The 24074-nt window shown below is 39.3% G+C and overlaps 1 protein-coding gene across 1 annotated transcript; it reads left to right on the forward strand.

Moving 5' to 3' along the window:
- Positions 1 to 547: 547 nt before the first annotated feature.
- Positions 548 to 23424, forward strand: qdpra (quinoid dihydropteridine reductase a). Its single transcript, XM_033633851.2, has 7 exons — positions 548 to 715; positions 810 to 902; positions 2701 to 2797; positions 4041 to 4181; positions 11208 to 11316; positions 15772 to 15855; positions 22275 to 23424. Exons 1-7 carry the CDS (start codon positions 632 to 634, stop codon positions 22375 to 22377), a joined length of 711 nt encoding a protein of 236 aa, XP_033489742.1. The 5' UTR covers positions 548 to 631; the 3' UTR covers positions 22378 to 23424.
- The last annotated feature ends 650 nt before the right edge of the window (positions 23425 to 24074 follow it).

Genomic DNA, 24074 nt, shown 5'->3' on the forward strand with positions numbered 1-24074 from the left:
ACTATAACAGTTTTGTAAGGTGTAAAGATGTTTTCAACTAATTCCAGTTACAGTATTTCACCAAACAGAAACATCAAGTAAGAAGCTTTAACTTGATCACTCCATCATTGTAATTTCAGAGAGCTGTGTTCTGGTCAGGGTGATAAAGCCTCTGAGGCAGCATTTAATATCTGCTCACTGTTTAAACCTAACACCTCTTAGCCTTCGCATGTGCATCAACACTAGGTGTACAAAGTCATCCAGTGGGCCAAATTGGACTGGAGGTGATACATCAATTAGTTGAGTTAAATTACGACTTTGCTGCATTGTGATTTGTGATATTGGGCTTTACAAATAAAACTGAATTGAAGTGAATTGCTCACCAGAGGTCAAAAGTATAGTATCCTATTTTTAGATCTCAGGGACTTGGATTTTTAAATGTATTTTTTCAAGACAGAAAAAATAAGGTTCACACATGGTTTTGCAATCGTAGTGTTTCCGACTGTCTGTGAAAGCAGCATTAGTTCCACCAACCTGTTGCACAACTAGAGACACGCCTCCTCCTCCTCCTCCTCCCCTGTCAGTGTATTTCAGCTGAAGCTCTTCCTCAGCTCTCCCTCTCACACTGCTTACTACTAATCAGGACATAAACATGGCTGCTAACCGGGTGATCGTTTACGGCGGAAGAGGAGCTCTGGGCTCCAAGTGTGTCCAACACTTCAAATCCAAAGGATGGGTGAGTGACAGCAGTTAGCACTAGCATACATGCTAACTCTCTGCGATGCTAACTGATGAGCTAACTTATATTTCTCGCTGTGTGACATTAACAGTGGGTGGCTTGTATCGACATGGCTGCAAACGACGAGGCGAATGAAAACGTTGTAGTGAAGCTGAGTGAGTCCTTCACCGAGCAGGCGGGACAGGTGAGCCAGAGATGACAGTTAGCATGGTGAAGTATAAAGATGGGATGTTTCTGTCTCATTAAAGACAAGCCGAAGATCTGACAGGCAGCAGTGAAGTCGTTACGACTCAACAGCTAAAGTCTGACTGTTAATATAAATCCAGTAGCTTTTAAATAAGATTTATTTATATAGATATATATATATTTTTTTGTATTATGTTCAGTTTGGTTTGAAAATGTATATGCTAATGCTGCGTTCAGGTCACATTGGAAAAGAAGGAGATAAAGAACGTGAATGCAACACTTTTAATTTAGATGTAATTTAGACTTTTAATCATCTTTTTTGTTTTGTTTGGTGTGCTTTTTTTTAACAATTTTATTGTCTTATTGTTTTAATTTTCTAGTTTTGCAGAACTTTATGTATAATTGTTTGTGTGATTCTTAAAATTGTGTCTATCAATCCAGTTTTGCCCAGGGCTGGGCAATATGAAATATATTGCCTAGATTTTGGGTGTCGTTGTGTCGTGATATGGCATAAGTGGTGTTTTGACCTCGTTTTAAAGGCTGCATCACAGCAAATTTGTGTTAAGTGTCAACTTGCCAGACTTTTCTATTTGTTTTAACACTTCCATTAGTCGTTATATTCACATTATTGATGATCGTCTGCAAAAAAAAAGTCATCCCTACAACTTTGTTGCACCAGAGAGGGTATTTGGTTGTTATATTCGATTTTGTCATCTAGTCCTAACATTGACTAAGTGCTTTTGGGGAGATTTAACAATATCAAGATGGATACTGTGTAATGAAATATAGCCTTAAAATATTGTGATATAATTTTCAGCACATATTGCCCAGACCTTTTGCCATGTGAACCACTTTGCGCTGCATGTTTGCATGAGAGGTGCTACATAAATAAGGTTGAGTTGAGTTTAATTACGACATCTCTGGTTTGGCTGCTTTATTTGATGCCAGGTGTCATCATTTCTTACAGCTAGTAAAACAATCAGAATTTTTATCTAATTTCATTTTTTCCATTTTTTAAATTTCTTTTTGTGAAAATGAGTAAAGCCTCCCTATGTAAAAGTCCACATTTCTACTGTTACAAATCTTTCTTAAACTATAACACTGACATTTTACTTAATACTTGCACTTACTTGTTGGCAAAATGTAGATTAACGTACTTTAATAAACATATTCCTACATAACACTTACCCCTGCACAAGACCACATATATACTACTTGCTTGCAGTGTTAACCTGCAATGCTTAAATAAATAAAACACAATTTGTCCAAAAATCTGTCCAAAATTTGGTTTAAAGGTGTCTTGAACGGGTCTTAAAAGGCATCAAATTTAACTGTCTGAAAATGGCTTCTTCTATTTTATGAAATGATGTGATTTGTTTGCAGCCTTTTGACAATTCCATCATTCATTTTTGTGAACTTTTTATCCATTTAATGCTGGTTACAAAGTGGTCAGGTCACCCCAAGACAAATAAAAATGTGGAATATACTAGATGCTGTAATTATTATATTCTTATATGATACAGGATAATATATTAACACATTTTATGTCTTTATTTAGCCAGTTTACATGAGGTTATTAAGGCTACAAGGTAATTAAAACACTCTCTGTATTCATCTCCTACTGCAAGTGTTTTGCCCAAATTCCCGACTCTGTTTGTTGACCTGAACGCAGCACATAATGTTCATTAAACATTTCCAGCTGGTGTGTGTGTGCTGAGGAGCAGTCAGCATTTAAAAGCCATTCGCCCTGTGGTTTTATGAAAAAGGTGTTAGTAGTTATCTCTCATTTCCTGCAGGTGACGGCAGATGTGGCCCAGTTGCTAGGGGAACAGAAAGTGGATGCCATCTTGTGTGTGGCAGGAGGATGGGCGGGAGGAAGCTGTAGTTCCAAAGGTCAGAGTTCAACCCTCTGTTTGTTGTAACATTAATCATCAGCCATTTGTTTTCTGCAGTCATTCATGCTTGAAGATACATGTACCCTTTCTGTATTAAAATGTCTACAAACGACTGAACCAATGTTATATATTTTTTTTTAAAGTTGTGTACTTATTATCTGAAATGTTTCCAACAGTGTTCAAACACACAGAAATCTGTAATCAATTAGTCGCCACTGCCTGTAATTGGCATCATATTCCCTTTGTTGTGGTTGTCCGCCTGAAGCTGTCATAAATTAACTCATCCACTTTTAAGTGACATTTTTACGATACACTTTTTAGATCTTGGTTGTTTTTAACTACATGTTTTAATCGAATGAAGGATTGTAGTCACCGGATGTCTGGATCTTGAGTAATCAGAAACAAGCGGCAACTCTGCTCCAGCCCCTGCTGTGCTGAACAGCATTAGAAAAACACAGATTTTGATGTGAAACTGCTTTATTCAGTGTTATTACCAGTTTTCATCACGTGATCTGTTCGTTTTGGAGAAGAAGAGACCAGTAATCAACTGCTATATGATCAACACTGAAGAAATCCTTGGAGAAACTGACTGCAGTAACAATTGCTCTGTCTTTTGTTATTGTTTTGACTGAGCGGCAGAAATTATGTACCGTATGTTTAGATTTAAATTCTGCCTAAGTAAATTGTGCAGTAAATAGGATGCAGGCGGTTAGCCTAGCTTAGCATTAAGACTTGAAACAGTAGGAAACAGTTAGCCTGGCTCTGCCGAAGGTAATTAAATCCACCTACTCGCACCTCTAAGGCTCACTGACTAACAGTTACCTTCTTCAGTCAATACAAAAACTAAAGTGTAAGAATTATCATAGTTTTTTGAGGGTATTTGACGGACTATTTCTTGCCTCTGAGCAGTTTACTCAATTTAGAGTCACCAGTTAACCACAAATAAGATATGACGTGTTAATTTGTGACCTTTAGAGGTGCTGGTGGACTGATTTTGTTTCTGTTTGGTAGATCTATGCTAGCTTTTTCCTACTGTTTCCAGCCTTTGTGCTAAGCTAAGCTAACAGCTGCTGGCTGTAGCTTCATGTTGAACGGACAAACACAAGAGTGGTATCAGTCTTCTTGTGTAACTGTCTGCCAGAAAGCAAACAAGCATATTTCCCAAAGTGTTGCACTTAATACGGTGACCAGTGAATTAAAATAAATCTTACATTTGTAATTATTTCCCATTTCTCTCTTAGATTTATACAAAAACACCGACCTGATGTGGAAACAGAGTGTGTGGACCTCCACTATCTCCAGCCACCTCGCTTCTCTGCACCTAAAACCAGGCGGGCTGTTGACTTTGGCCGGGGCCAAAGCAGCGCTGTCTGGCACTGGAGGTAAGGCACATTTGTGTTTACCGCTGTCATCATGATGACCTGGTTTGGCAGTGTGTCACGTCAGGGTTGCAGGCAGACTTTGATATATTGGAGGCTGCACTGTGCACGTGGCTTTGTTGTACAACCCGCCAATTCAGATAATGTAGGTAATAGAAAGCGCCGTGGGGCTCTGACCGGGGAATTGACATACTGATCAGAGACACGGGGGATCTCACAACAGAGCGAGGAGAACGTGTCGATAAAATGGATCCGAGAAACAAAACAAGGGGGGAAAAGATAGAATAGCTGATGAGCTTTGTGAGGCAGTGGTTTGTCCATCAGCCACCTTCTGCTTCGTTAGTGTCCTTGAGTAATTGACTCAACCCTGACCTGCTTACTCATTTCACTCCGTATAACACCATCTGAATAATTAAAATGTAGCTGGTTGGGTTCATTAAAGCAGCAAAGGACAACACAAGTCAATAAACCAAAGACAACAAGTGAATAAGAAAGGACCAGTGCTTTTGTTTTATGTAGTGCTCGTCTTAGTCCTGTGTCAAATGTCCTTTGTGCTTTTATCATATTCAGTCAAGTTCATCCCGTTTTCTTTCAGTCAGGTTTTAGTTGACTAAAAGTTGAGTCAAAGAAAACCTTAACTATTTTAGTTTTAGTCAATGAAAACTGTTGACATTTTAGTCTTTTTTAGTCATCAGATTATATTGATCATTTCATTCAATCTAGTCCAATCAAAACCAATAACGTTGTCATTTTAGTCAAACTTTTTTTGCTAACTGACTGTGCTCATTGTTTACAAAGTTATGTAGTCCTGATTCGGTGCATGCAGCACAGGAAACAACTGCTGCATTGAAGAAAACCATCTATAATATTTTGTCTCCTCTTTTTTGTCAATGAAACTTGATAGATTTGATTGTAAACCGCATTTTAGTCAGTCAGTGTTAAATTATATCAGTGCAGTTTTATCATCATCTTGTCTCAGTCATGGGAAAAAAAGCTCATTTACTAACGTATTTTGTCGTAGTTTTTGTTAAAGAAATTAATACAGAACAGGACTTATGTAAAAAAAAATGCAAATCGCCTCAAGCTGACAGAGACGATGATGGTTATTAAGCTTCTGCGGAGCCACAGATAACTTCATACAACTGTTTTCAAAGGCAGAGTTGCATCTATCATGACGAGTAAACTGAACTTTATGTGTAGAATCAATGAATGCCCCTTTAATTATGTATTTCTAATACTTTTTTAATGTGTATAATTCATACAGTAGAGCCTTAAATGATTAGTCGATGGACAGGAGCTGTCTTTACAATTGGTTTATAGTTTAAGCCATTCATCCAGCAACACTGATATTTCCAGCTTCTGCAATAAGATAATTTCTTATCTTAACTTTTCTTTGTCCTGTATGATTCTTTATGAATATCTTTTTGGAGTTTGGGAGAAAACTACTGATTTCAAGCCTTAATATGAGGCTCTGATGGTATTGTTGTACTATTTTTTAAGCATTTCACAGAGTATTGGAAAAAAATGGGCTGATGATTCAATAATGGAAATGATTGTCAGTCGCAGCATTATTAAACAAAAAAACTTGTGCATCATTTTAAAGCAAGGATTATACCTAAGTTAAGATATAGAACAACATCTCTGTGGATCTCTGCAGAGATGTTGTTAATCATAACTCATGTTGTGGGGATTTGAGCATCAAACAAGCTGATTTATTGACCATACTTCTTGTCAGGTGGCAGGTTTGAAACAAACATTAACAGTAGGGTTGCAGTGACATACCAGTTTCAAGGTAAACCGTGAATAGAAGTTGGCAGTTATCATAACACGTACGTTTGCTTAACTACGATTTTGAGAAAAGAAAATTCAAGTGGATGGAAAATCTTACCTTTATTTGACTTATTTTCAAGGAGACTTTTTTACTCAAACTTCCATGAATTAAATGCTTTCAAGTTTTAATGATAGTAATAAACCATTTGTTCAACCAACAATAACCCTGCCATTTTCATTCCTTAAGGATCATTCTGACTGATAATAATATAAATTCTTTAATACTGTAATGCCGTGAAACCACAGTATTTTCTGAGATGGTTATCGTATTGTGAAAATCTCATACCGTTGGAATCCAAATAACAGTGTACCCAAAATCTGTTGTAGTGGGAAAAAAAAACCCCACCACAAAATAAATTTACGACCCAAACTGTGATTTTTTTTTATATGATTAATTTCTTTCACTAAGAAGAGCATCATTGGTGATACTGAATTATTACTTATGCCAGGTACACACAGCACAAGAATGAAGCTGATTTGGGGCCGGACACCCCCCTCTCTGCAGTTGTCAGTAAAGTCCAGATTTTTTTTTGATGGTTCTGAAGATCATCTCGGCAGATTTTCCTGTGGTGTGGGGGAAGTTAAGAGTGTTTTTTGCATCCCTAATCTGCTTAGGAGTCCATCCTAGCGGCACCAATGTTCCATATTCATGCCTTCTCCTTGACCTTATCCATTACTACGTTTTTCTTTGTTAATTTCCTGTAGAAAGTAGTACAAAAACAAACAGCTCGTTGTTCCTGCCTGTTGTCTGCCTTGTAAACTCATGTTAGAATTTGCAAGATTTCCAGTTTTGAGAGTTGAGACTGTTCACGAATGGAATCTGTTATTTGTGTGCTGTTTTGGCCAAATAGTTTCTCTCCACAACTTATAGGAAAGAAACTGCTAGATTTACTGTTACATGGCGATATGTGTGGGGTCTTGCACATTTTCAACAACTGTTAAAATGTGAAAAATTGTTTAGTGAGGGCCGGCTTTAGCTTTATAAATGAATGAACTGAGTCTTGCACAAGAAACCTTATCGTCATATTTTTGGATGGCGTTCCAGTGACTTAAATTCTCCCCAGAGTTAATCATTGTTAACATGACACCAGCTGGCCTCATGTCAGCCTCCGTGGCTGAGAGAGGCTTTGGTTTGTTGCCATGTGATGTCCAGTCTCCCTCTGTGTCCCAGCTAACCATGTGATGGGCTGAGAGCCAACTCTCCAGCAACACAAAGCCCTGGCTCAGCAGTCAGCACAAAGCAAACAAGCTCATTGGCTGCTGGCTTATGAGGAGAATGACTCAGCAGTTGTAGCTCCACACATTTTATCCACGCGGACAGATTGTGTTAACTGCACTGATGCAGTCTGGGGTTCCTAATATCTATTGTTCTCTTGTGGCTGTATTTATAGTGGAATTCTGCAGAGCTGACTCCTTTAGGGACTGTGTTTAAACACAACACTGAAAGATACCTTATTCTCCAAAAACCCACTCATATCTATGTGGTCTAGTTAAATATGAGTCACTATAAAGAGCGACATGTTAAGAAATATCACAAACACTGCTGAGAGGTGCTTCATCGTTTCTTTGGTTTGCTTTGATCAAACAAAGGGAGTAAAATGTTAATAAGCGTCGACCTAATCCAGTTCATCTCAAATTTATCTCAAACAAGAAGAGCAGATTAGGGTAATGGATTAATTTTAAACGTTGTTGTGAATTAGTTTTATGAATGAATACCCAGTTAAATGTTGGAAACATTATTAGCAGATTTAGGAGATAACCAGCCGAGTATCACGTCAGCAACTAAAGAGGTGAAAATGTAAGATAATTTGGGGATAGAGAGAATGTTCTCTTCAGTGAGCAAAAACATGTTTTCTGTTTTGAATCAGTCACCAATTACAATATGAAATTCCAAACCAAACTTTAAAAACCAAGAAAAGATTTACAAACCTCGTGCAGGGCTTTTTAATAATCCTAACCTCTGATAAAGGGTTTAAAACAGAGGTTGAAGCCCAGACAGAGAGGGGTCGTTTCTGTGCTCTCCATGTGACTTTTTAATCTCATATCTGATAATCCACCATGCAAAAAATAGCTTTCAGTGTCTGGATGCACAGTAAACTATGTCATTTATTCTGTTCAAGCACCACTTTGCCTCTTAGTGTTCATACAGAATTCCAGCCAAGTTTAAACTCATAGTAGGAGCAGAAATACTCTGCTGTGCTGCCTGTTTTAATTCATTAAATCTCTCCCTTCACCTAACTGTCACATGAATGACAAAGCTAACGTTAGCTAGCTAATATTTGACTTGTCCAAAGCATAGACTGTAAATAAAGAGGCAATGGAACAAGGTCAACACACCCGTTGCAAAGTTTGATCAAAATGCTGTTTAATAAAGATGTAAAGAAAATATATTAAATGACACATCACAAAAATAACATGATATACCTGAAAAGAAAAATGTACTAATAACGCTCCAGTTACCAAATAATGCATTACGGGTTAAACCGAACTACATTATCTGCTATTTGTATTAATAGTGGACTTGATATATTCCACCCAGTGATAACTCTGAAACACATTTTTCCATACCAAGTCATACTGTACCTACATCTGTGAAGGATCGTTAGGCGTGTTTAATTTACCTCTTGAAGTTAGTATGTTGCAGCTTGTGGTGTTACGCTGACGTCCCACTGATAGTTGCTTGCTTTTGATTGGATAGTACTAGAGATATTTCCTAGCAACAAATTTACACATTACTTAAGTCTTACAGCGTGTCCACAAAGAGTTTTTCTTCAGCAGAAAAGTGGTGGCAGGGTGCTGGGGAGTGCTTATCCCAGTACTACATTAAAAAGTGCTTTATTTTATTGAGGCGCCATGTGTGGGTTTTGTTTCTATGACAACATTATCTTGACATTAAGGTGAGCTAGGTAGCTAAGGCAAGGCTACGTTAACAGGGGGTTGACTTCACAGTTAACAACAAGCTTGCAGTACATTCGTTGATAAAAGATCAACACTCGCAAGCAAAATTCAATGTCCCCTGGCCGATCTGCTCCCATGCTTTTTGTGTTTGCTGTGACAGTCACCCAGCTAATAGTCTTGCTCACCAGGTCTGGCTGCGCCGACTCTCACTTTAAGATTGGAGAAAAAAACACCCCGGCTGCTTGTATTTCTTTCAGCCAATCACAATCGTTCTGGGCGGTGCTACAGCAACGGTGCACTTGCAAAAATATTGCCGGGGGGAAACAGGTTTTGGTGTAACACACCCACAAAAATATCGCCTACAGGACGCGAACCATGGCAGAAAAATGGCTACATCCTTGCAAGATCAAACACCGCAAAAGTTAGTAAAGGACGTGTTGAAAACGGTTGAAAACTGCTACACAACCGGAGGTGGTAGGGCGGGACTTCAGCGGGTGGCTCGTTCCGCCCAATGAGAGGCTGATCTCTGGAGCGAACTTCCGCCCACTCAGACTACTCAGCTAAAGGAGCGGCAGTGATGTCACCAGCCTCTCTTTGAAATGTTCCATGATTTTCAACTAGAAGTGCTCGGAACGGCTGCACAATAAAGCCAGAGCACTGATCAAACATGCTGAAAAACAACGCTGAGGTTGACACATGATGCTGCATAAGTTCTCCTCAATTGGAACAACTGAAAAAAAGATGCCAATGCACAGAAATAAAACTCACTGGACACAGGCCCTTAACCTTTACAAACAGATACCTGCTTGTGCATGTAGAATCTGTAGGAAGATTTTGGCATCTGAAACATTCTGGTTTCAGTTTGTAGTTGGAGTGATTATGAATAAAGTAAATAGTCTGTGCGGAAAGCAAAAGAGGCGGAACACTATAGTAAAAGAATGAGTGTCAATTTATTCCCATTGTAAGGCTATCGTCTTACAACGATTTAGCTTTTCATTTTATTTATCTGCATTCATATGCAGATATCTTACAAGTTCTTCTTTCAGCTCCATTTCAACTGTATCTCAAGTTGCTAATCAGACTGTAAACAATGACTGGCACATGGTAGAGGACGTCTTTGCCTGGATATCCTTCATCCATTGTCCGGATATCTGCTGGCTACACCAGAACCCCTGAAATACCGACCGTTGTCCTCAGAGGTTTTAAATGTGTGTTTAAATCATCACATGTATCAACATTAGCCTCAGTTTTCTTTATAATAAGCTGCAATGTGAGTCAAAAATTATTCCCAAGTGTCTCTTGGAGATATTAAGTCATCTCTTTTTGTCTCTCGGTCTAAGTTGTTTGGAAAATCTGAATAAACTTAATTGTTGTGTATTGTTTTGTTTGTTGAATGTGGGAGTTTTACACTCACACAGACTGCAGCCTGCATTATTTCAGCCGATTATGGCCCAGTACCCATACGGCAGACTCTGTCTTTTTAACAAACTGTCGCTTGAAGTGAGACTAAATGTAAATCTATAACTTTAATTACTCTGAACTTCCCTTCTTTAGTGAGAGCAGCTTTGGTTTCAAGGACAAAGATAATTAGGAGATGTAATTGATGATGGCTGCACATTGGCTCATCAACCTGTGACCTGTCAGGTGCAGGGTAACTAAAGCTGGAGGTTAACCTGGTGGTTTATGCAGCAAATCAAAGCCGCGTTTACTTCACTGTCCTTGGACTGTTGCACGACTGGCAACCCTAACTCAAGCTTCTTTTGATGTTTCTCTTGGGGAAAAACAAAAGCTTGTAATAAAAGCCCTGTCACCACCCCTTGTTCCCATTGGTCAGATCTCTGTAAGCCTGTCATAAGATTGGTTTAGTAGGGTGAGCAGATGCTTTGCATTCTTCAGGGAAGCTTGTCAGATGTTGTGGGGGGGAGAGGAACTTACTGTTTCCAGATGCTGAAGCTACAAAACAACATAACTTTAACTAAGGCTGTAGAAACATGGTGTAAGAAAAACAGACTAGAAAGAAAATGACAAGTAGTTAGGGATGTTTCTATGTAGTACTTTGAACTGAATGAGATTTGTTTGCATCCTGTGTATCAGAGCCGTCCTACAACACAAACACACCTGATTCAGTTTTTAAAAGTCTCAAGATGTTCCCTCCATAGATTCTCCAATTCCTCTCCACTTGACCTCTCTCTGCTAAATCAATGTCATCCACTGCTGGGCACAGTGTGTGCTGCATCTGATGTGAGCAAACTGAATTTCCCTCCAGGACACTAACAGAAATGTTCTATCTGTATCCTCCAGGTATGGTCGGATACGGCATGGCCAAAGCTGCCGTCCACCAGCTCTGTCAGAGTCTCGCAGCAAAGAACAGTGGGATGCCATCAGGAGCTGCTGCTGTGGCTATACTACCGTAAGTACTGCAGAGAAACGTTGTGTACACACGTGGTCATGATAATTTGATGATTTTAAAACAGACCTTTGGTAAATACCCTCCATCTGTAGGCCTGAGAGGTGGCCCTAAAACCTCTTTTGGCTTTTTTGTTTTGTAGCAGCTGCAGTCAGCGTACATTCACAGCAGGTAAAGTCAGTGGTGTAGAAATGTCTTTACTTCTCAAACCTGCAGCAGTGATTTCTCTCGGTCCTGCGAAATCCTGTGTCCTGCATCCCTGACACATTTTAAAGGACACAGTAAACTCAATATCTACGCATCCTAGGGACACACCATATTATTTTCCCCAATGATGCTACATTGTGAACAGAGTCTGTGCTGGAATCTTAGAGACAGTGACCTTACTTATTCTGAATGTATTTTTCATGTCACAGAAAGAGAGTGAAACTTGTTTTGGATGCCATTGTCATATTGTCAGCAATGTGTTGGTGTTTCTGACACCTGCCCGCTGTCTTTCTGGCTATTTGCAGCTCTGTGTGCCGCCATTACCTGGCAGTGACAGCAGGGCGGAGGTCCCAGGGGACCACCGTCAAAAACCTTATATTTTTAGGTTTATAAAATGTACCCGAATTCACAAATATGTAGGAAATTACTACATATATTCCTGTTATCTTACATTTAACCGATGCTATATTCAGTTATGCTGATGATGCTTTACTGTCCAGGGTAAGCCCCATGCTATTTGAGATCCCTCTTTGTTCACTGCCTCACTGAGTGAAAGGAAAGAAGGAGGATATTTCTACTTCTCAAAATGTTGAACTATAAAACTATAAACTATAAAATGTGAACAGGATCTTATTTAAATGTTTATAGATTATCACATAGTAACACAATCATACATTACATTTGATTTATTTGATTCTGTGTACATGATATTGGTGTTCTCTGTACTCATCTCAGGATGTGACATTTGTATAATGTTTTGAGCACAGACTTTAAACACAAATTTTATTGGGGTTGAGGTGCCCACTAGCTCACCTGGTAGAGCAAGCCCGTGCACTAAGGCTGTGTCCTTGCCGCAGCGGCTGTGGGCTTGATTCCAACCCTTGACCCCCTGCTACATGTCATTCCATACTCTCTCCCCCCCAACTGTCCAATCAAATAAAGGCAAAAAGCCCCCAAAAATTATTGAAATCCCACCCAAATTACGACCTGTGAGTCCGAGGACTCACTCCATTGAAAACCGATCAACATCACACCTGCAGCATGATACAGCTACCTACTGTTAATGTATATGTGAGTGTTTGATACTCAAAAGATAGATTTTCATTGGAGTCTCTACAGTGAAATGAGCACCTTGCTACAAACCAAGTCCTATTCATTTTGCCCACAACTGATAGCTGCATTTTTTTTAACTACTTTGTCTCAAAAAGGGTGTTTAGCTTTAAATTCCACTTGCGTCTGTAGAAAATGTGAAGCAGTTTATGCAGTTAGGATTAGTCGATTAATCTTACTACATAATGATGAAAACTCTGTCTGTGTGTCTGTGGGTGTGTCTGTTCCATGTTTTTCTCCTCACTGATTTGGTCAATCCATGTGAAATTTGGCACAGTGGTAGAGGGTCATGGGAGGATGCGAATGAAGCAATATTACATCAGTTGGCCAAAGGGGGGCGCTATAGCAACCGATTGAAATTGCAAACTTTGAATGGGTATATCTCATGCCCCGTATGTCGTAGAGACTGAAAAAGGGACCAATATCTAAAGTTCCCTCTTGGCAAAAGTTGGAAAACTTACTAAAACTGAGCTTCTATAAGGCAATGAATAATGCGGAGGGCGTGGCTCATCACTTAAAGGTGTATAACATCTCAAGGGTTTCACCGATCACCACGCAACTTTGTAGGCATATGACCACACATAATCTGAGGGGACCCCTCCATTATTGACCCCATCAAACAAAATGGGGGCGCTAGAGAGCTAATTTCTTATCTAGGCCTAACCGGCATATCAATTTTTACTAAACTTGGTAGATATGTAGAACAGGACGCCTCAAGGTGACTAGAGAAATTTAACTCTAATTGGCAACTAGGTGGCGCTATAACAACAGCAAAATGCTTAAAAATGGCTAAAATGTGACCGATCGCTGTGGCTCCCCCTGTGGACCAATGTTGTTGTTTTTGTTTTAGCCCACTAACTATCCCACTATTGGCAATGGTACTACTATACTTTCAATAAAGCAATCATACCATAAAATTCACAAAAACTGTGTCTGAATACATTGCTCTTCTTAATGGGTTCAGTTGACTATTTAATCTGCAATTTCCTATGACATGTATCCCAAACACACCATGTGAAACTGTACGTGGGCAACTGTGCACTCAATGGGTATGGACTAGTAGACAACTATTTTGATAATAACTTACTTGTCATTAGCAGATTCTAACATTTGTTGTGTTTGATACTATTTTGATGATGATGATAAACTGAGCAGCTTTTGCCTTTGGCCTGTTAGAGGGATAAAACAAGAAGTTTGAAGACGTCACCTTGGGCTTTGAGAAACATTTTTTACAGTTCTCTGACATTTCATCGGCGGCTGCAGCCTTAATATTTACAGCCCCTGCAGTTAAAAGTTTTAGGCCTTGGGCTGCCACTAAAATGAGGAATAAGTGAAGTGAAAAGAAAGTTTAATGCTTCGCCAGACAACCTTGTACAGTATGTTGTCGGCTGGAGCAGCAAAGGGAAACTATTAGATTTCCTCGAACATGATGCCAGTAAGCTGAAAAGAGTACATCCATGTTTACCGAGCTGGACTGTCTGTGGTGCTTTATGACAAAGAGATGAGAGGTTCCTTTGTTTCTTTTTCCCCTGGATGGAGCGTGTTATTGTGTGTTATTTTATTAGCCATTGTTTGCAGAATAGAGTCCATGTCCAGCAGCAGAATGTTATTAATACAATGGGATAAAACAGGTCATAGTTAGTGTGGATGTGAATCTCTTTTTTGGTCACAGCTTTAGCTTGTACTTTAGGTTAGGGAATTGGTATGTATATATAATAAAGCTCTTGCACAGTGCAGCTTTAAAGGGGGTTATGCTTTTCCTTATTTTCTGTCATATATATATATATATATATATATATATATATATATATATATATATATATATATATATATATATATATATATATATATAATGTCAACATGGTGAATGTTCAAATAAAACATGTCCAAAGTTTCAAATAATGACATAAACATATTTAGAAATAACCCCTATGAGCAAAACCTTAATTCTTCAGACTGCTCTAAATACTGTTTCCAACATTTGTTTTCTACTTTCGAGACAAGATCAGCTCATGCCAGATTTCGTTTTTTGTCACCGGCTCCAGGCACGCTACTCAAGTGTTAACATTAGATGATTTACACTAATACATGAAGCTACATGCTAACGTGTTGCTGTTGTTGTTTATTTGTCCCTGATTCTGGATTTTTTTTCCTGCTGGAACATGTCTGGTTGTGTTCCTTGGATTTTATTGGCAATTTTCCACAGTAGAAAGTGCAGCTATTCTGTTTTACAGTCAATCCACGGCTGCTGTATTGGTGCAGAGATGCGGAGATATGAAAGACACATAAACTTTGACCAATCAGAGCAGTGCTCCAGCACAAACAGTACGAAACACACATGTAAACATGTTCTAGTAGAAACCCAAAATACAAGTATGAACCTGAAAATGATAATAGGTACAGGAATAAAAGGTGGATAAGGCTAGATCTATAGTTGTGCACATGATCTGTTGCATGTAGTATCCTCTTGCACCATCGCCTCCTCTGTGCGCTTATTGAATTTAAAACCAGTGGGGGGTTTTGCACCGTCATCGTGAGAAGCCAGAAATGGGTTTTCAGGGGGGTATCCTGCTCCTGCTCCTGCTGTCTCTCTCTCTCTCTGTGGTGTATTTTCCACCAACATGAGGCTGGACTGAGTCTGCCTCTCCAGCATGCTGTCACATCTGTTCAGCATTAGCCCCATGACTTGCATTTCTGTTACAGCCTGCATCCCCCAACCCCCTGCTCCTTCTATACCCTCACATACCAGCTCTATACTGTGTAGGCCAGGTAATAGGAGAGTGTTCCTGTATTTAAATGTATGTTTATAGGTTGTACACTGTGACTGCTCCTCCCAGAATACTACAGTACACCAAGAATGGGATGTTTTGTTGTTTATAAGCAATTACACAGAGACACTACATGTTAATATGAGAGCAGTTGTACTAAAGAGGACAAGAAAAGCGTGCCGGGTTGAATTGCTAAGTGATATTTGAAGTCATGAATATGATAATAAAACAGAAACACGATTGTTCCTTTCCATCATGCGCTCTGTGTGTGTGTGGTCTGTGTGTGAGTGGAGGTGCTGCAGCCTGCCAGCCTGCCTTTCGTCTTTATCTCCTGCTACTCACCCTCTGATTGTCATCTGGCTTAATTTGACAGGGTTACCTTGGATACGCCAATGAACAGGAAGTTCATGCCTGACGCGGACTTCGGCTCCTGGACACCGCTGGAGTACATCGCAGAGTGAGTGCTGAGGCGAATAATGATTCAAAATCTTATTTACAGGCTGCAGAAAGCTCTGTAACATGCTCATATCTGCTTTTATCTATATAATGTAACCAAGTGGTTGACTCATGTCTTCTGCTCGAGTCATAATTAAAAAAAATTTAAATTCTAAACTGCTGTTTGTAATGTTTGTATTAGGCATTGAAAATCCACCATAAAAACATCACTCAGTGATTTTCATATATCTTTTTTAATTAAAGGTGTGTAGGATTTATCCATCGGCTGAAATGGAATATAATACTCATAACTATGTTTTCTTTAGTTAAGTTTAAGTTTATTTCCTTTATTAATCCCCCTTAGGGGAAATTCAATGTTTTCACTCTTGCTTGTCAATTACACACAGGTCCGAAAGACATACACATGCACAAACAGGACCTATACATGTATGTGTATAATCACATAGTAATATATATATATATATATATATAGTAATATAATAGTGTATAATCACCTCAAAATAAGAACTGTTGTGTTTTTTTGTTAGCGTACAATGAGCTGTTTATATATGAAACAGGCTCTCTTCCCATAGTCAGCTATGTTGTTTCTACTGTCCGCCCAGAGCGGACAAATCAAACATCGACTCTAGACAGGGCCGTTGCTGCACCGGCCTCCGTAGTTCTTTTACAAGCTTGGCAAATGTGAGACGTTTTAGTTGGTTACTGTGAGAAAGTCTGCCTGTTTCAGTTTCCTTTTAATATAATAGTTGTCAAGCCCCTTTACAGTTTTGAGTTTTGCTCCTTAGGTGGCAGTCACGGTCATGAAGTGGTTAGCATCGTCGCCTCACAGCATGAGTGTTCCTGGTTCAAACCTAGGATGGGGGGTTCAGTGTTCTATCCAACTGTTTTGTTTAATCTGCCACATGCAACCGTATCCTGTACATCTATTGATCTCCTTTATTTCCCAAAATGCCTCACAGCTACAGTTGGTAACTTCTATAAAAACAACGTTTGTGTTGTATTTGTTGAAACTGTCACAATATCCTTAAGGAGGAAATGAGATCTATGAAAGTCTATGAAAAGAATCGTCCCTCCTCCTTCCTACTGCTTCTAATGGTGTTCACTAGAGTCGACCGCGGCACACCAAAAACAACATGTCGGAGCCAAGGAGTCTCTAAGACAGCTGTCAGTCATGTCAATCAGTGCTCGTGAGCTTCTGTCAAACTGTCAAATTGGCAGTGCTGATCATATATAAATCAGTATTCTGTTACTGCATTGTCTATTTGTCACCTCAGATGTTTTCATGCACATATTTTAGTGGACTGTTTGTGACCTGGCTGCCATGTTGGAAACAGTCGACTGAAGGACCAAGCGCTACCACCGGCTGGACTAACTTTCTCATCTTACAGCTAAACAGTACACTAAAATATGTTACTGAAAACTTTTAAGGCTAGAAATAGGCAATGCCATAACATAATCTTGATTCAGATTTGATCAGCGCTGCCTAGTTTGACAGTTTGACCTCAGTTCATTAGCTGTGTTGGAGACATCTCAGCTCTGATTGGTCATTTTCGTCCACATGCAGTAAGGCCATTAGAAGGGCAACAAGACAATGAAGTAGGTAGAGAAATGTGATTTATTTCACAGATTATCTGTCTCATCAAGTGCGGTGTGAATATAGTGACAAATTGAGCAAATATCTATGCATCCATTTTCTAAAACCGCTTATCCTCTTAAGGATCGTGGGGGGCATTGCATTTTCAAATACACACACGATATTCCAAATATTCTCCATCTTTTTAGGCGAGAATGCAACATACAGAAGACTCTTATCTGTGCCCATAACCAGTGAACTAAGATCAATTATGTTATTCTCAAGTTGAGTCTGAGAGCATAATCATACATGTTTCATTCTCCATGCACAGGCATTTTACGTGTCTCTGATCACAGCCGGCCCCCCGCTGACACTGAAACATGTCTTTGCTGTCCTGTTAAGGCTACTGCAGACAAATTAAATTTCTCCTTGATTGTTCAGTTTCCAAAAAAGCTCTTTGATTCTGAGGAGCTGACACACTAAACATCACATTTACCTTTTTGATGCGTCAGATCACAGAAACATTTTCAGCTATCAAACCACATTTAAGTTGCTGGAAATACCTGACAGTCCGTTGTGCACAAGAATGAACTGCAGATGAGCACAGCATACAAAGTATATTACCATTAGCTATTTTAACCAACAATCAGTTATATCAGGTAGGTTTTTTACCTTTTTTTAAAATCTCATATATTGTTTACATTACATTAAATTACAGTAATCAAACAAATAATGGGTCTTTATGTGGTTTTATTAGACCCAGGCTATTAGGCCGGGAGCCAGGTCCAGCCCTCATAATGTTTCCTGCTACCTTTTCTTCATTATTATTTCGTGTTAGCCTACACCTTGGGCCATCATATGTTGATAGCGAGCACCCAACTCGGGACTGTTTGGTGTCATGGGGCTTTTTTGGGACCTGTTTCTGGCAAAAATTATGTAAATGCAAATATTAGGGCACTACAACAGCATAAATAGTCATACAAGTATGAAATTTGACTATGAAATTTGAATTGAGTATCCTGACACAAAGGGGAAAGTAGCAAAGTAGGGGCTTGCTGCCATTTTATTTCAAAGTATCACACACAACATCCCCCCAAAAAACAAAAAAAAATGATTGTCTGTTTGATAAATTCTCATCAAAAATGATTATTTTCATCACTATGTGTTTAATATCACTGCTTCACTTGTACATAGAAAACTTCCCAAGTTGATAAGCTTCAATTTGAGCCCTATCTGAAAATTACACTTGCTTTGGCCTAAATTTGTCACTATACCTCCAATCAACAGAATAGAATTTTTAGTACTAGCCTTCCAGAGAGTCTGCTTGCCAGCAATGTGAATGTGTACATGTTATATATGTCATATATTGGTGTTTGGTGATTTATTCATGTCAAATTAAAAAGATAATTGAAATGTGACATTTCACCACAAGATGGCAAAATAGATCTACGCTGGTCGAGCAGTGCACTGTGATTGATGGCACAGGTGTGTATAGGTTTGCTTTTCTTGCCTGCTCATCCCTGAACCCCATCCATATTTTTCTGTCTGTGTAGTGTTTTGTTTATGACATGTATTCTCTTACTTGTAACCCCCATACATCTAAGATTTATTCTTATTCCACATAACCAGTTTACTTGATGCAAAATATCTTAATGTAGTTGTTTGTCATGCTAAGGAGTTACAATCATTAAGTGAGCAGTGTAAACTTTTTTCTTAGGATGAATTTGTAACTGTCAAATCTAAGGCAAACATCTTTCCAATATTTTTAGAACTTCAGTAGGAGAAGAAAAATTGATATAAATCCACTGAAGTTTCACTTATTTTATGAACGCTTTAAAACAACTGAAAGAATCATCCAACACCTGGACTGTGGTACTTGATTTTAATGAAATTCTAATTAATCTAAGTTATACGTTTATTGGAAACTGTGTGTGTTTAGGAGTCCAGGAACTCCCCTGAATAAATGCCATGTGCATTGAGACAGAAGTTTGTGTTTACGCTGCGTGTAGGCCAGAGGAGATTAGATGGGATTTGATCCAGTTTGATAATCCCCAAGGAAACAGATGAGCATCTGAGGACGGAAATAGAAGCAATCTGGATGGCGGGAAATGAAAAGAGGCGGCACTCAGGGCTTCATTGTCCCTTTTTCTATACTCTGTCAAGCCTCATTCATAAAACCTGTGCATGACTGTTCGGTGGAGATGTTATCTATAGTACATGTCATTACTTTAAAAAAACACGGGTTGTCACATTTATTATTCAACATCCGGAAAATATGGAGGACCCAGGCTGTAAATCTGTTTGTCAGTTAAAGTTACCCTCTGTCCAGTGAAAATTTGAAATCATGTCCAGATCCTAATGCTAATTGTGGCTGGTTTAAGAATTTTCAATACGATAGCAGAGTTTTGGCGCTAACAACCCCTTTACAAACCCTTTTTATTATTTCCCAAAGGAGCCAAACATAATGTCAAACTGTCTAAAATGTGCAGCTATACAAGAACTTTGCTCAAATAAATAAAATACAGTCTAAATTTTGCAAAATTTTGATTAAAATGAGCGGACATCCCGTTAAAGAACAAATAAACAATTCAACCAAGCATTCAGTGCAAGTGCAAGTTTTAGTTTTGGCAACTTTAGGCACATTTTTCAGTCAGCGCTGAATGAGAGTTGCTGCACATTTCTAATGACAGTCCAAGTAAATGTCATGCCATGGCAACTGAAAAATACTTGTTTCTGATTGGCTGTTAGGTTTAGGTAGAACAGCTCAAACATTCTGTTTCCAATTAACTTTTAACAACTGTTCTAAATCACTGCACAAGTTAAAGTCACCTGCAGGTAACTATGGCAACAACAGTAATGCCTAGTTACCAATCTCAGTGATTAAACTTGTCTGGGATAAACTGAACTACATGGATGATTGTTAAAGCACAAACAAAGTAATTTAACATATATATTGTAAATAAATAAATACATTGCATCTTACTTTCATTTTTTTTATTAATTTAAGGTCATGTATTTACACTCAATGTGAAGTGAATATACAAAAGAGACTAAAATATAGGAGTGCTGAATTAAACTATAAGGTTAATTTCTGGGGCAGGTAGTCTTGTTTTTTAGGGACTATTGTGTAGAGTAAGACGGAGAATGATAATAAAATGATAACAATAAAATGTATCTGATCTGTTATATAACAAAGGCTATATAGCAATTCAAACAAAGCAACAAAAAGAAAGTTAAACATGGAGCAAATACAGGCCACTGAGTCCTCAAACAGAAACATACCAAGGAACACGAGACAATTTAGGGTAAAACAAAAGCCATTTCGAAAAGATGGGTCTTCAGTTGTAAAAGATGGATGGTAAATGGACCTGCATTTGTATAGTGCCTTTCTAGTCATCCAGCCACTCAAAGCGCTTTTTACACTACGAGTCACATTCACCCATTAACACACATTCATACACTGGTGACAGAGGCTACCATTAACACACTCACACACCGATGGAACAGCCATCTGGAGCAATTTGGGGCTCAGTTTCTTGCTCAAGGATACTTCAGCATGCGGTCTGTAGGAGCCGGGGATCGATACGCTGATCTTCTGATTGGTGGACGACCCGCTCTACCTTCTTAGCCACAGCCGGCCCAAAAAGATGGTAAACCTAATGGAAGTTCAACAGTGTTGGTGCCACTAAAGGCGACATGACCTTTTGTTTTGAGTCTGGTACGTCCTGTTCTGAAGACCTAAGAGACATACTGACATACTATATATGGATGGAGGAGATCACTGATATATTTAGGTGCCTGATTGTGGAGGGCTCTATACGTGAGAACAAGTATTTTGAAGTGAATCCTGAACCTGATGGAGAGCCAGTGTAAAGAAACTAAAATTGGAGTGATGTGGGTCGACCTGCTGGACGTGGTCAACAGCCGAGCAGCAGATTCAGAGAAAGTTTGTTTAGACAAATAAAGAGAGAGTTATAGTAGTCCAGTCAGGAGGACGCAAAAACACGGATAATCATCTCTAGCTAAGGTCGCAACACTTTGCAATATTTCTTAGCTGAATATAACAAGTACAGGTCAGTGATTGGGGACACAGTGGTAATATAGCATGCATAAAAACCACGAGGCCGCCAGGATGACCCCTTAATATACATATATCCCATGTGTCCACCTCCTCCCCTCCCACCCAGACACAAACTCTTTAAAACACTCCCCTCTGGCAGGAGGCTGCAGTCCATCAGGACCAAAACCTCACACCACAAAAACAGTTTTATTATTTTCCGCTTGCAGCCGGCCTCATCGACAAGGTCTGGTACCCCCACTAACACCAACTCCTGTCACCCCCCCCCAACACTGATGTTGTTACATCCATATATGTGTTATGTATTACATTGACGCACATTGTGACTGTAACACTGAATATTGCACCTTTTTATGCTTCATGCTGTGAACTGCTGCATAATGCTTGGAAGATTTTGCACAAACTAAAAATTGCACAACTCTTTCAGTTTAATTCACATATGTTGTATGTATTTTTTAAAATAGTATTTTCTCAAATTCTTACTGTAACTTTATTCTGTCCTATTTTTGCGTCTCTTGATTTTTGCAATATTTGTTTTATTTTTGATTACATTTTCTCTTACTGTGTTTCTATATACTGAATTAATACTGTGCAATGAAGCCGATTGTGATTCTGATGTTTGTATGATAAAGTGCTGCATAGATTCATGTAGAGACACACAGGGGATATAAGGTATTTGAACACAGGAGAATAGACGTGTGTAAAGAAATAATGTTGGCGCTTGGGCTTCTTTTTCGAATAACGTTTCCATGTCTTTGTTTCACTCCAGAATGTTCTTCGGCTGGGCCACAGGAGTGGACCGACCAGCCTCAGGAACCCTGATGCAGCTGCTGACCTCCGGAGGCGAAACTCAGGCTGTGCCCGCGCAGTAGAGGACAGAGTGGAGCTGTGGAGACGGTGATGGGGGGTTGGGAGGCAGAGAGAGAGAGATGGGGAGATGGAGAAGCCCAGAGATATAGACGGGTAGAGAGAGGAAGAGGAGGAGGAGGATATGAGGAAGGAGAGTTGGAGATAGGAGATAGGAGGAGTGATGAAGAGAGTTGGAGGGTGTAGAGGTGAAGAGGAGAGATGGTGACAGGGAGAAACTGGATAAAATAAGGAGGTGGAGAGGAGAAGGCTAGATGGGCTTGTTTTGGAGGGGTGAGGAGGAGGAGAAGGGGGGGCTTTGATTGCAAATGCAGCCTCAGAGCGCCATCTAGCTGTAAACCCCTACAATGATCCCACTGCAACAGTCAGACTGTGTTACATCTCCAGTTATGGTGTGGACACACTCTCCACTCTTGCACAACAATTCTGAAGCCAAAACAATTCTCTGTCAAAGATCAGTGAAGTGTGTTTAATGGAAATATGTCTTGTCAATATATGTGTGTGTAGCTCTTTTTTGGTCAGGACCGAGTGGAAGCAGTTGCTGATTAAGATGCATTCATAATTGGTTACACCACACATTATAATTCTGTGTCACAGCAGTGTTATTACAGTAATTATAATGGAGGAAAACTGCTGAAAATAAATGAGCTGTCTTCCCCCTCAAGGATTTCACCCCTGTCCTACAAGATATATATCAGCAACTTCAAACATACCTACAGTCACTTTCTTTACCATCTGTGGAATCCAACACATGGCGGTGTCAGTCCAGTACAACACGTGAGATCTGTAGATTTTTTTTACCGTGTGCTGTTTATTGTCCCTGAAGATCTGCTGCCACCGCGGGGAACTTCAGAGTCAAAGAAAGCTGCTGTCTTCTTCTGAAAACGGACAATACGGTGTAAAGTGGAGTGGCCTTATTTTATGTTTGCTATCAAGTCAAAGTGTCCTTGGTGTCCGCGGTGTGAAAAGGATGCTCTGTTCCTGTTGTGGGTTTTCTAAGTCGTGTATTGTAACTGTGTCAAATTCCAAATAAAATATGTGTGAAGGATCGATTGGAGGTTCAGAGTTTATTCTTGACCTTGGGAACAGCAGCTGACAAAAGAATCTCACCTCAAGGTTCTTTTTAGTGCCAAGTCTGGAGCTTTAAATTATAACATGTTCAAAACCACTCTGTATCTACTGTATAGTGCATTATATTTACTGGGAACCATTTCATTTAAGCGCGCAAATTCTGAGTTCGAAATGTTTGCACAATGTATGACCTTCAGAGATGCCATCAATGCATGCACACTGCACAACCACAACTCACTGGGTCACATTTAAAAGAAGTGAAAATAACATTTGTGTGTCATTACACCTGGCAGTGATGACACACCAAAGCTTTTCTTCCCCGTTGGCTTAAAAAGTGAAGTTCAAAGTTCATTCTTGACCTTGCAAACAACAGTTGACAGAAAAAAACACTTCATGGTTCATTTTGTAGCTTCATACATATAGTTGTAAAACCAATTCTGCATAACATCTTTCTGAGCTGTGAGGTGGGTCACACCCTGGACAGGTCTCCAGACTGACACAGGACTGACACACAGAGATACAGACAACCATACACGCTCACATTCACACCTACGGACAATTTTAGAGTCAGTTCTGCAAAACAGTCATCATTTTTGTGGGGAATCGGAAAGAAATTTGTTAGAATCAAATG

The sequence above is a fragment of the Epinephelus lanceolatus genome, chromosome 7 (assembly GCF_041903045.1).
Source record: "Epinephelus lanceolatus isolate andai-2023 chromosome 7, ASM4190304v1, whole genome shotgun sequence".
NCBI lineage: Eukaryota > Metazoa > Chordata > Actinopteri > Perciformes > Serranidae > Epinephelus > Epinephelus lanceolatus.

Bases quoted from the DNA above. Each gene is read 5' to 3' on its own strand.
- qdpra (XM_033633851.2), top strand. From the start codon at position 632: ATGGCTGCTAACCGGGTGATCGTTTACGGCGGAAGAGGAGCTCTGGGC. The intron at 2,798-4,040 runs GTCAGAGTTCAA...TTTCTCTCTTAG, and splicing joins AGGAAGCTGTAGTTCCAAAG to ATTTATACAAAAACACCGAC. The intron at 11,317-15,771 runs GTAAGTACTGCA...TTAATTTGACAG, and splicing joins GCTGCTGTGGCTATACTACC to GGTTACCTTGGATACGCCAA.